General features: G+C 45.7%; 1 protein-coding gene and 6 non-coding genes across 7 annotated transcripts; all 7 read left to right on the top strand.

Moving 5' to 3' along the window:
* The first annotated feature begins 7380 nt into the window (after window positions 1–7380).
* Window positions 7381–7452, top strand: Trnac-gca (transfer RNA cysteine (anticodon GCA)). The gene has a single exon. It is a non-coding gene; the product is annotated as a tRNA-Cys (tRNA).
* A 114-nt stretch (window positions 7453–7566) lies between these two features.
* On the top strand, window positions 7567–8963 carry LOC119381835 (uncharacterized). Its single transcript, XM_037649591.2, has one exon. The coding sequence runs from the start codon at window positions 7585–7587 to the stop codon at window positions 8899–8901; it is 1317 nt and encodes a 438-aa protein (XP_037505519.2). The 5' UTR covers window positions 7567–7584; the 3' UTR covers window positions 8902–8963.
* A 3557-nt stretch (window positions 8964–12520) lies between these two features.
* Window positions 12521–12592, top strand: Trnac-gca (transfer RNA cysteine (anticodon GCA)). The gene has a single exon. It is a non-coding gene; the product is annotated as a tRNA-Cys (tRNA).
* A 75-nt stretch (window positions 12593–12667) lies between these two features.
* Window positions 12668–12739, top strand: Trnac-gca (transfer RNA cysteine (anticodon GCA)). The gene has a single exon. It is a non-coding gene; the product is annotated as a tRNA-Cys (tRNA).
* Window positions 12740–12816: 77 nt separating this feature from the next.
* Trnac-gca (transfer RNA cysteine (anticodon GCA)) lies at window positions 12817–12887 on the top strand. The gene has a single exon. It is a non-coding gene; the product is annotated as a tRNA-Cys (tRNA).
* Window positions 12888–13099: 212 nt separating this feature from the next.
* Window positions 13100–13171, top strand: Trnac-gca (transfer RNA cysteine (anticodon GCA)). The gene has a single exon. It is a non-coding gene; the product is annotated as a tRNA-Cys (tRNA).
* Window positions 13172–13248: 77 nt separating this feature from the next.
* Window positions 13249–13320, top strand: Trnac-gca (transfer RNA cysteine (anticodon GCA)). The gene has a single exon. It is a non-coding gene; the product is annotated as a tRNA-Cys (tRNA).
* Window positions 13321–13357: the final 37 nt, after the last annotated feature.

Below are 13357 nucleotides of genomic sequence, written 5' to 3'. Positions count from 1 at the left end.
ATTTGCGTTTATGCTGTCAGTTGAGAGAAGAGCGAGCGATTTCCAGCTGTCTTTACACCCGTGTCAAGCTGGCTAAAGTGCGCTTTATACCAAATTTAAACGACGCAAGCGGATTGTCACTTGTAGAAGAGTATAATCCGGTAGGAGCGTTCTGTGAACATACTTTACTGCGTCTTGGCCGATATTGACTGGCAACGCTTGTTTAAAGACAGCTGCGTTTTTTGGTGAGAAAAATAATTTTGTTTTTGAAAAACATCCCGCTCGTAGTTTGTCGCCGTTTCTTTGCTACAAATGCACTCTGTTCACCCGTTTAGCACCGCGACCCTAATGGATGGATGGAAAAACTTTTATTTCGTCAGAAAGCAGTTGCGGACGATTCCGTGTTAGATGGCCATCAACCCTAGGTTGACGGCGACCTGTGTGGCCCACTCCACGACCCTTGTCTGGACGACTGGGTCTGAGCTGGTCAACACGGCCTCCCAGTGCTCGACAGAGGTATCACGCATATTACCCGCCGGTGGCGGCACCATGCTACATTCCCACAGTATATGGTCATTAACTTGTCACGAAGTGCCTGGCACCATTTGCATTGTGGCTTAATCTCCCCCGGGTATATTTTGCTCAACACGTATGGGTTGGGAAAAGATCGCGTCTGCAGTTTTCTCCAGACGCATTCCTGCGCCTTGGTCAACCGCTTGTGCGGGGGCGGATGAAGCCTCCGCTCTAGTTTATAATGATTAGTGATGTCGTGAAAGGACACCAGCCCATCTCTCGCGGACCTCCCCGGAACGGGCGGCTCACCTGCCCGGCTGACGAAACCTCGAGCATTCAGGATTCAGGTGAGCCGCCTCGTTCCCAGGGTTTCTAAAGTGTGCTGTTACCCAGACAATTTCTATTTCCCGAATTTCTCGCCCCGCGGCTCGATGCAGCAGTCATGCGGCGGTGACCGATATTCTGCCCCTCGCCAGATTTCGAATGGCTGTTTTTGAATCACTGAGAATCAGGTCAGACTGAGAATTGGTGACAGCTAGCGCTATTGCCGCTTCCTCAGCAGTTTCTGAGGAGCGGGTTTCGACTGATCCAGAGGCGGCCAAGCGTCCCCGCCTGTCCACCACCACAATCGCAAATGCGTCCTGGTCCTTATATTCCGCGACGTCTGTATAGACTGCCGATTTGTACTCCCCGTATTGAATATGTAAAGCTCTGGCTCTTGCCTGCCTGCGTTCCTCATGGTGGATCGGATGCATATTCTTGGGCAAAGGCTTTATGTAGGCCTTGTATAATTCTCACCGCACCTGAGTTTTACTGTCCCCAGCGGGAGCCTCAGCGCCAACGCCACTCCTTTTCAATATATCCCTGCCAGTTTCCGTTGTCGAAAGCCTAGCGTGCTGCATCACGAGGTGCGCCTTCCAGGGTGTAGTGCACCCCTAATCTTAGTAACCTGTCTTTTGACGCATTGTTCGAGGCGGGAGAGTAGGCCCCAGTTCTGAAGGCACAAGACCGATTTAAACGCCAAGAGTACGCCTTGCGAGACGCAGGCAGGCAGCGATGGGCGCAAGACGCACGGACCGGAGCAAGCGAAGCGGGGGAAGGCGCCGGTGTGGAAGAAACGAGGACCGTTTCTGAAGATGGCAGCCACGGATTTCAAGGTTGTGTATACAGGCCCGCGACCCTAAAGTGTCGCTCAGAGTTCCAAAGCGTACTCCCCGTACGTGCACTTATCTATATAAACACCTTTATATAAATATCCTCAATGTTTTCTGGTTTGAACACTCTGGTTTGATTACTTGACTGACATCACTGCCATATTGACATTATTTGCACGAAAACTACAGCAACGCATTTATTAATAAAACCAATTACTTGAATTACATATATGCATTCTAGGGTACATGTTTACAATGAATGGTTGAAGAGAATCGTAAAATGACATTGGGGTGTACTGCAAGTAAAATTTCCATATGAAATCGACATATACAAGAAAAACAAACCTGGATATCGCATATGATATAGAATATATTCTTAATCTAAAGTACGGTCTTAATCTAAAGTAGATCGGATCATCGGAATAAAATTTCCTGCGTTTGGTCTCGTTGTTGTGGTTTTCTGGATAAAAAAATCGGCCGCGTATCTGCGTGCTACGGTGCAAATGTCGTCGAAAGACGATAGTCTTCTGCCGGTGTTTTTGCGCCGTTTCAGCGCGGCCTAAGAAACACTAGGGTCTTTAGAATTACGTATCTATGTCTAGTAAAGGAACACACCACCTAATACTTACGTATTGATGTTGCGCCTTAGATATGCGTAATATTTGCTTTTTGATCGACAATGTTCACAAGTATGAACGCAGCTACCAGTTCAAGATGGCTGGGCGTTCAGCAAGTGCTTATGTGACAGGCAGACCTAAATTTCTGCGTCGATTGAGTGGGATATGAAGACGGAGAAATGCGCTCTTTTAAAATGGCGTCGGCGGCAGCGCTCAGTAGGCCAAGTGTAAAAGTTTTGCGGCAGTTGTTGGCCGTTGCAGTTTTTTTTGTTATTTCTACGAAATTTTCGTCACCTTGGCTGATAAAACATTTTTAATGTCTGATATAGAGTATTAATGCGGGCGTGTTGTTACACACTGAACTTCTGAAAACAGCGCTAGGGCGGGACACATGAAGCGACAGACCAAGCGTTTTCTTTAATGTCACTTCCGCGCTTAAAAACCACGCCATGAGTATGTTTCAAAATTTTGGACTGTTCGAATATTTCGATTAGTAAAAGTGTCTTTGGAACAGAAGCGAATACGAAACATTACAAATCGAATAATCAAAGTTTCGAATATTCGCACATCTTCAGTTTTAAGTTACGATGGAGACTTGAAGCGATAAAAAAAGTCGATCAAAGAGTGTTGCTGGAATGGCGGTGTGGAACATGGACTGCCGCTGTAAAGTGCCACTTTTTGCGCGCATATCTTGATGCTTAGCGCTTGGAAACGACGCAGGACGATAGAAAACGCAACCACACATCACTGTGGCGTTCTCGTGTTTTCCGTAGTCCTGTGTCGTTCCAGTGCGGCAAACCCCAAATATGCAGTACCAACCAGCCCATCAGTCTGTTTTGTTGAACTTCTCGAGTGAAACACAGCAGGACGAAACAATAAATACGAAAAAAAAAAACGACACTAGTGAAAGGTGAGGTTCAGTAATATAATAAAAAAAAATCTAATATGCGGAGCAAGAAAACATAAGATACAGGTTTCTGTTTTTCGAACCACATGCTCTGTTCTCCAGACCAGAGGAATGTCTATTGGTTGAGATGTTTTATTCGACACGCTGTCTGCACTTGAACACTAGCACCGAATTGTTTGGGTGACAAACCAATACCCCTAACTCTTACAACAACCTTCCCTGCCCTTTCATCAGTGTGGTCTGTGCCAAGGGATGATCATGTCCAACGAAGAACAAAGCACAGCAGCCAAGCAACCGGTAACTTGAGTGGTCCCACAATTAGAATAGTCGCTCAGACGCTGCGGACGTTGCTGCGATCGACAACTCCATTGCTATGCATATATGAGGTGTGCGCACTGGAAGGGAAGGGGGGCGTGAGATCATTTTTCGACTTGTAAACTTTATGCTTTTGCTAGCAGCACGTGAAAGCTCATATATCTCAGTTGAAATGACCACAAAGAGACCTCAAACCTCTCTGCGCAAGACAAAAGACTGACTGTCTCTTCTTTAGAATCCCCAGCCCTCTTTGGCACTGGAAGTCATGTTTGCCTCAACTGCACCATAAGAAGCAGTGATCCGCCCGGGGATTTGGATCGCCAATACCTGCTATGTACTTTGCATTTGGCTCTTTTTTGAAGCGAATCGCATAAGATAAAAAAAAGAAACATGCATGCCAGGGGCGTAGCCACGTTAGGGCACACCGGGCCCGTGCCCCCCCCGAAATTTTTTTTTGCCATAGCATACAGAGCAGAAAATGACACTCGACCACATCTGCCTGCTCGTCCCCACTACAGATCAAGGAGGTGCCCCCCCCGAAAAAAATTTCTGCCTACGCCCCTGATGCATGCCTAAATCGTATACCGCAAGTAGGAAACACGCATATTGGTCGGTTTTCGCAAAAATGTTTGACCGTATGTTAGATATCAGCTTTAGTGAACCGCTTAGCTGTAATTCCTGTATAGCTTTGCAAGTGCAGTAACTAATGGCCTCGACACAGTAACTAATACGTAATCAAATGCGGGACCCTGCGCACACGCATGCGTTGCTATTAAAATAATTACGGGTGAGAAACAGCGCTAAAAGGACGGGACAAGAAAGGACACGAGACCACGGCGCCGACTAACAACCAAATGTGCTTTATTCCTTCAGTCAGCATAAATATACTTCACCACTAACGTAATGAAAATACAGAAAACTCAGCCTGCGCAGAGGCAGTAAGGCGATCAACGAGACATGAATTCTATCTCCTTCGGAAGGAGGGAAATCGAGGGGAAGCTTACACATGCCTCGCCGCTATTGTAGATGTGATAAGCTTCTGAAATGAGGCGCGCGCGCTCGTCATGGTATTTTGACAAGAAAGTGGTATCGTTAAAAGATGGATGGCAACCGCAACTGTTACAGTGAAGAGATAACTGACTATCTGTAGCTTGTTTTTGAACCTTGTTCAAATGCTCGCGCATGCGGTCATTAGCGCACCGCCCCGTTTGCCCGACATAGTAACGCCCGCAAGAAAGTGGAATCTTGTATACAACTTCTTGACAACATTCAACAAACTTCTGCCTGTGCTTCTTAGTGCATCTTCTTTTCTTCTCTTCTTCTCGGTTGACTTGCTGGCACAGGCTACCAAGCTTATTTTGGGCAGAAAACAACAGCCTAACGCCAAGTCAACCGAGAAGAAGAGAAGAAAAGAAGATGCACTAAGAAGCACAGGCAGAAGTTTGTTGAATGTTGTCAAGAAGTTGTATACAAGATTCCACTTTCTTGCGGGCGTTACTATGTCGGGCAAACGGGGCGGTGCGCTAATGACCGCATGCGCGAGCATTTGAACAAGGTTCAAAAACAAGCTACAGATAGTTATCTCTTCACTGTAACAGTTGCGCGTGGTTGCCATCCATCTTTTAACGATACCACTTTCTTGTCAAAATACCATGACGAGCGCGCGCGCCTCATTTCAGAAGCTTATCACATCTACAATAGCGGCGAGGCATGTGTAAGCTTCCCCTCGATTTCCCTCCTTCCGAAGGAGATAGAATTCATGTCTCGTTGATCGCCTTACTGCCTCTGCGCAGGCTGAGTTTTCTGTATTTTCATTACGTTAGTGGTGAAGTATATTTATGCTGACTGAAGGAATAAAGCACATTTGGTTGTTAGTCAGCGCCGTGGTCTCGTGTCCTTTCTTGTCCCGTCTTTTTAGCGCTGTTTCTCACCCGTAATCATGAACCAACCAGCCCAAATGCGTACCCTTCTATTAAAATAAATTATTCAAACCTATAGTGTCTCCAGCGGGCCGATATTGGTTCGACATTCAACGACTCAACTGTACGTGTGGAAGTATGGAGGAATCCACGAGTGGCCGACACCTTATTCATTATACTGTTCGTTATATCCTTGATTATTATTCTTACTATTAATTATTGAATAATAATGAAATTAAACCCCCTGTTATTAGATTATGTGCGGACGATTGTGTACTGCATAATGAAATAACTGCCATGAAGATAAATTATCACTCAAGTCTACTCTCCAAAGTATTCTTTCCTGGTTTCATAGGTGTAGCATGGAATTAAATACCAGTAAAACATTATATATTTCAGCAACTAAAAAAACTTGGACCATCTCCCGGAAGGGAACCCTGATGGGATGCGAAGCAGCAGCGGTGCGCACGGCGTTGACCAGGTTGAAACGGGCGTCGACGCGGGTGCTGGAAGAACGGTTTGAAGCGAAACTCGCGGTGTAGCGTTTACTCGAGTAAACGTTTGTTTGAAACGCAAAGACACGGGAGGCGGGTTGGGTTTCGTGTAAGTTTCATTAAAGCGTTTGGCAATACTTCGTAGTCGTTGTTTCTTCAGAGTCGAGACACGGGCGCTGGACCGGAGCAGGCGCGCGTTTCGCCTTGACTACCACGGGTGAAGCGAGAGAGAAGTGACACGTTCAGAGGTGTTGCGAGCGGGCGGAGCAGCCGGCAGCTGCGTGCGCTACGGCGAGCATGCTGCGGATGAGGGAGAGAGTGACGTCAGCGCGCACCTGCGAGGGAAGCGTGCGAGGGGAGCGCAAAGCTGTGGCGTGACCTACTTGGCAACGCTCCAACACCTACGGCGAGGGGAACGCGTTGCGGCGCATTAGTACGGACGCACGTAACGTACGGCGTTACACACGTGAGTCAAAGAGCTGCTTCGCATCTAAAAGAAATTTAAGAAGCTATCGTTTGTCTACAAACTACTTTCACAACAGCTCACGGAAGTCAATGAGAACAAGTTCCCAAGTACCTGGGAATCACAATAACCAACAACCTCAGCTGGAATACTCACATTTCTAACTATGCAACTCTTAGTTCAAGAAACTTTGCTTTCTCCGACAAAAGCTAAAACATACACCTTCTAGTACTAGGTTAACGGCTTATTCATCACTAATTCGACCTAAACTCGAATATGCCAGCATTGCCTGGGATCCGCATACAAACACTAACATCGATACTCTGGAAAAGATACAGTGTAAAGCCGTCAGGTTCATCTATTCCAAATATAGTAATAGTGACTCTCCCTCTAGTCTAATGACCCAGCATAACATTGACACGCTTCAATTACGCAGAAAAATGCAGAGACTAAAAACTTTCTGTTTTCGTTACACTTCACATTGATATTTGCTATTATACGGGTTGTGCCTTCCTTATTTTCATATTACTGTTTATACAGTTATTATTGTTATTTTTGCTGAGTATGTGATTTGACACATACTAATGTCTGTACGCGTTGCCTTGATACATTCTTATTTACTACTTTTGCTCCTCTTGCGTGGCCCCTTTTTTTGGGCCTGCAGTATTGTGTAAATAAATAAATAAATAAATAAATAAATAAATAAATAAATAAATAAATAAATAAATGCCAGCGCAATTATTGCAACTTCGGGAAGGGAATTGCGCTGCATGACTAAAAAAAAAGTGTAGGCTCCACACACGCTCCCATTCTGCAGGCATATTTTTATACCACTATAAAGTATGTCATTTTCGTGCGGTATTCTCATCTAGAGGCATAACTCAATGGTAGAGCATTCGACTGCAGATCGAGAGGTGCCCGGTTCAAACCCGGGTGCCCCCTTCGCGTCAGACCTTTTCTTTCCACATATATTTGTATACCAGTGTAAAGTCTGCCATTTTCGTACGGTATTCTCATCTGGGGGCATAGCTCAGTGGTAGAGCATTCGACTGCAGATCGAGAGGTCCCCGGTTCAAACCCGGGTGCCCCCTTCACGTCTTACATTTTGTTTCCACATATATTTTTATACCACTGTAAAGTATGTCATTTTCGTACGGTATTCTCATCTGGGGGCATAGCTCAGTTTCCACTTCCGGTTGCGAAAGCGTTCGGACGTGTGTATCATGAGCTCCGTTGGAGCGGCATCGGCGGCCCAGCTTAGCCGCGGTTCCAGGATTGAAATGCCACAGGATTATGCCGTCATTTTGCCCCCTCTGCCAAATGGGTATGTGGTTCAGAACACTGTTTTTCTGCACGCAGACGTAAAAGGAAGGCCTTATCACGCGGAAGATTTTCGTGAACCCCTTTTTCGACGTGTCCCGCCCACCGAGGTTCTTGCGCTTGGCGCATATCAAATGAATCACGTGTGGGCGGTGACCTGTAAAAGCGCTGAAGGTGTGAAGAAACTTTTAGCTGAACCGCAATTGACTGTGAAAGGCCTCAAATGCATGGTAATCGACCCAAGCCACCGCGACGTCCGTCTGAAACTGCATTGGTTGCTCTACCACGTGCGAGAAGAAGACGTCCGAAATGCGCTGATCCCTTACGGGACGGTCGTTGACGTAGGGATGGATAAATGGCGAATTGATGGCTACACGCAGCAGAATACCATGACAAGAACCGTGACGCTCCGGCTCAAGGCTAACGTTACGCTGGACGATATACCCCACCAGTTACGAGTTGGAGGGGAGCTCGCACTTATCGTGGCCCCCGGAAGAGCGCCGAGGTGTTTGCGCTGCCAGCAGATTGGCCACATTAGAAAAGACTGTCGAGTTCCGCGGTGCGACACGTGCAAACGCTTTGGTCATGCCCAAGCGAACTGCACGAGGACGTATGCGGCAGCTACCTTGAACACCGGGGGCACGGATAAATCCGAGCTCACTATGGACGAGGCCGAAGCCGAAGAATCGGTGAAATCAAAGGCGGATTCTGCAGGGAAAACACCAAGTACGGCAGGCATGACGCAGTTGAAGAAAGAAGCGGCAAAGTCAACTGAAAGTGCAAGGGTGGTGCAACCTATTGCAGAATCACCGGTGAAATCCAAGGTGACTTCTGCAGGAGAAACGCCATGTACAGGAGGCATGACGGAGGTGAACGAAATGGCAAGATCAGCTGACAGTGCGGGTGTGCAGTCTGCCGCAGAATCATCGACGAGCGCAAAGGAGTCCCATGTATCAAAGGATGTGACCGCTGAAACGAGTGAGAGCAAAAGAACTACTCAGACTGTCCAGGAACCTTCCGACGGTTGTGCCATGGAGTGGCACGACGCTGAAGAACCCGGGACGGGAGGGAAAAGACCACGAGACGCAGTGCCATCAGAACCAAATGATGCAAGCAGTCAAGAACCGCCTGCGAAAGCGGCTGTCTTTCGGAGGCAGCGGCTGATGGTCAAGCCAAACGTCGTAGAAGGGGAAAAGAGGCCGGCCAAGCCGCCCCCCTGACGACGCACTAGGTGCGCGCCCCCTGCCCAGAAGGTGTGCCTGATGACTGAGTAGGCGTTATTCAGCGCAGACTGTTTGGTGAGCATTTACTTCTACCATAAAAAATGGCAGTGAGACTTGAGCGATCAGTACGTTTTGCCAGTATAAATGTACGCGGGTTAGCTTCTAGAAGGCGGCAGTACCAATTGAGTAGATTGTTTCGGAGCATGAATTCGACGTGATTGCTGTGCAGGAAACCAAATTAGCGACTGAGGAGGATAATGATCGCATGGTGTTTACCTTTCGCTCAATGTATAACGTTTGTGTGTCCCACGCCAATGGATTATCAGGAGGATGTGCCCTTTTCATCAGAAAATCTATGGGTGCTGTTGAAAGAAGTGTAATAAGCAGTGATAACGGACGTTTTGTAGTGTGTGATTTTTCTTTCTTGAAATTTGAATGGCGCGTGATATGTGTGTATGCCCCGAACCGAGAGAGCGAAAGGAAAGTTTTCTTTCAAGAAATAAGAAATTTACTCGAATGTGACAAATATGTAATACTTGTTGGTGACTTTAACTGCGTGTGCGCGAAAGAAGACCGTGCCAAGCCGGTCCAATTATGTGATCAAAGCGCGGTGATTTTGAACGAATCGATTGCAGAGAAGGGATTGGAAGATGTTGGCCTATGCATGTCTAATGGTAGAGTTCAGTTTACGCACTTTCAGGGTCTAAGCCACGCACGGTTAGATAGAGCGTACATCTCGGTGGACCTTGTTATGTGCTGTGATGATTATATTGTTACACCGGTGTCTTTCAGCGATCACTGTATGATTAGCTTTACACTTGGTGCTAGGGAGAGGATACATAAATTTAACTGGTACCTGTGGAAATTAAACAATAATGTCTTGAAGGGTGAAACTTTTGGCAGAGATGTAACCGAAGCCCTTACGAAGCTATATGATAATCAAAAAGACGACTGGGAAGCGAAGTGGGAAACGTTTAAACAAGATGTCAAAATGAAGGCGATAGAACAAACTACTAAGAATAATTTTGAGAAGAAGCAGGAGGAAAGGAGCCTACAAAGGCAACTACAAGCTCTCTTGGAGGAAGAAAGTATGAAACCTGGCTTGTTTATCCGAAGAAATTAGAAATACTAAAAACAAACTGGAAAGTTTTAGACAGACAGAAGTATAAAGGTGCTATAATAAGAACTAGAAGTGAAAAGCTTTGGATGGGCGAGACACCCACAAAAAGAGCTCTGGGGGACGAAAAGAAATATGCACAAAGAAAAGAAGTAAAGGAAATAATGCACAAGGATAAGCTGACAAATGGAAAAGCTCAGATAATGGAAGCGTTCGTGGAACATTATCGCGATCTGCTCGGCAAGCGTGTACCGATGGCCAGAGGCTTTACTGATGTCTTTCTCCCTATCATGCCCAAGCTTGACACAGATACACAAGAAAGGTTAGGAGCTCCTATCAGCGTGCAGGAAATCCAAAAAGCTATCGATGACCTAAGCTCGGGAAAGACGCCCGGCCCAGATGGAATCGGAGCTGAGTTTTATAAAACGCTTAAAGAAGAAGTAGCAGATGCGCTGTAGAAGTTATGGTAGAAGCATATAAAAAGAAGAAACTACCGTGCTCTTTCACGCAAGCGCATACTGTCTTAATTCCGAAAACAGATGATAGCACCAAACTACAATCTGTAGCATCATATCGACCTATAAGCCTTTTGAACACTGATTACAAAATATTCATGAAGGTTTTAACCAGGAGAATGCAGAATGTCATCGAAAAGATTGTAGGAACACACCAGACATGTGGCATTAGAGGTCGCAGCATTACAACAAACATACATATAGTAAGAAGCGTTCTAGAGATTTGTGATGCCTTCGAAGAACGAATAGCAATGATGCAACTAGATTTACAAAAAGCTTTCGATCGTGTCTCGCATGAAGTATTGTTCAGTGTGTTGAAGCATGTGGAAGTTGGTGACATAATCTTGGATGGTCTTAAGATGGCATACTCGCAGTGTGTAACACGTCTGATAGTCAATAGGCAGCTCAGTGAGGAAATTGAAATACTCAGTTCTATCAGACAAGGATGTCCGGCCTCAGCATTGTTATTTGCCATCTACCTAGAACCCTTTGTTTATCAATAATTAATAATACAAGTGTCCACGGCTTTCGGTTACAGAATGCGGAGATAAGCTACTTGCTTACGCCGATGATGTGGCGGTACTTTGCCAAGATAGACAGAGTATATGTGAGGTTGTTCACATGGCAAATAAATTTTGCGACATGACGGGCAGCATAATTCAATTGGGACAAAACAACTGCCTTTTGGTACGGTAATTGGGATATGAGACCTGAGGTATACCTCAACGTAAAATGGGAAAGTAAACCCTTAAAGTATCTTGGTGTACCTTTGGAAAGCCATCGTGACAACACTGATTACTGGAAGGGTGAAGCAGAAACACTCAAGCAAAAAGGCAAACGCTTGGGGTGGTCGGGATTTGTCTATTTTCGCGCGTGCGTCCGTATGCAACATGTTCCTTATATCCAAAATATGGTACGTCATGCAAGTCATCTGTATGTCGCGCATTAATGTGCAGAAATTTCATAGGATTTTGCAGTGTTTATGTGGAAATCGTCATGGGAACGTACAAGTCGTTCAAATTTATTCCAGTCCGTTCAGCAACGGAGGAGTTGGTTTATGTCATTTATTTATAAGACAAGTTGTCTCTCGTTTATGTTCCTGCGAGATCAAAAAAAATGAATTTCTGCAAACTGTGGATACAAGTAAGACTGTCTTCGCGCATTCCAGGATTTTGTTGTGTCATCAAACAATGATATGTGCCGATATGTGACCGGTTTTTTGAGAGAAGTTATACAATCTTTTGAATTTTTGAAAGTTCCGTTTTTCTATCGAATATCTTTCCACTGTTAAACGAAAGAAGCTGTACAAAGATCTCCGTGATGTCCTGTTACCACACCCTTGTACAGATCTGTGTTCAATGGAGGTCCCGGACAGGACGTTTTAAAAAGGGTCAAAAGGATGAACGTGAAAGCAGGGGCAAAAACATTCATTTTTAAACTATCATTCCGGTACGCTCCCCGTAAAGCAATGGTTAGCGGATAAGGGAATCGATGTGCCATGGACAACCAATTGTTTGCTTTGTAAAACACCTGAGACAATAGAGCATGTATTTATTCATTGCTGGGACGCAGTCTTTCATTGGGACATCCTTCAAAGAACATTTGAAAAAAGAGCTGCCCATTACGAGCTATGGCATTCGTTATCTGTGTGTGGACAAGTGAGGACGACGTCCCATATGACATGTTTATGTTAATTAGTCTTCACAGCATCTGGCAGACTACAATGGCTGTCCGACATATGGACCAGAACACGCGTCCTGTCCGAGAAAACTTCATTGCAAATATACGGCATATTGCTGAAGTGTATAGAGCACAAGAAGAACCTCCCCGCTGGTTGCCAATGTTGGACGAACTGTGTCACTTGAAAGAATTTTAATGTGAACACTACGGACCAAAGCTTGGTCCAAGTGTGTTTTTACCATTCCTGTTTCTGTAACACCTGTAAAGAAAAACAGGCAATAAAGAAAAAAAAAAAAAGGGGGGGGGGGGCATAGCTCAGTGGTAGAGCATTCGACTGCAGATCGAGAGGTCCCCGGTTCAAACCCGGGTGCCCCCTTCACGTCTTACATTTGTTTCCACATATATTTTATACCACTGTAAAGTATGTCATTTTCGTACGGTATTCTCCTCTGGGGGCGTAGCTCAGTGGTAGAGCATTCGACTGCAGATCGAGAGGTCCCCGGTTCAAACCCGGGTGCCCCCTTCGCGTCTTACATTTTGTTTCCACATATATTTTTATACCACTGTAAAGTATGTCATTTTCGTACGGTATTCTCATCTGGGGGCATAGCTCAGTGGTAGAGCATTCGACTGCAGATCGAGAGGTCCCCGGTTCAAACCCGGTGCCCCCTTCGCGTCTTACATTTTATTTCCATATATTTTCATACCACTGTAAAGTATGTCATTTTCGTGCGGTATTCTCGTCTGGGGGCATAGCTCAGTGGTAGAGCATTCGACTGCAGATCGAGAGGTCCCGGGTGCCCCCTTCACGTCTTACATTTTGTTTCCACATATATTTTTATACCACTGTAAAGTATGTCATTTTCGTACGGTATTCTCGTCTGGGGGCATAGCTCAGTGGTAGAGCATTCGACTGCAGATCGAGAGGTCCCCGGTTCAAACCCGGGTGCCCCCTTCACGCCTTACATTTTGTTTCCACATATATTTTTATACCACTGCAAAGTATGTCATTTTCGTACGGTATTCTCATCTGGGGGCATAGCTCAGTGGTAGAGCATTCGACTGCAGATCGAGAGGTCCCCGGTTCAAACCCGGGTGCCCCCTTAGCGTCTTACATTTTTCCACATATATTTTTATACCA

The sequence above is a fragment of the Rhipicephalus sanguineus genome, chromosome 1, assembly GCF_013339695.2.
Source record: "Rhipicephalus sanguineus isolate Rsan-2018 chromosome 1, BIME_Rsan_1.4, whole genome shotgun sequence".
Taxonomy (NCBI): domain Eukaryota; kingdom Metazoa; phylum Arthropoda; class Arachnida; order Ixodida; family Ixodidae; genus Rhipicephalus; species Rhipicephalus sanguineus.
The sequence above is the reverse complement of the archived record's forward strand: the minus strand, read 5'-3'. Positions and strand labels throughout refer to the sequence as shown.

Coding starts and splice junctions, on each gene's coding strand:
- LOC119381835 (XM_037649591.2), top strand. CDS start 7,585: ATGAGCTCCGTTGGAGCGGCATCGGCGGCCCAGCTTAGCCGCGGTTCC.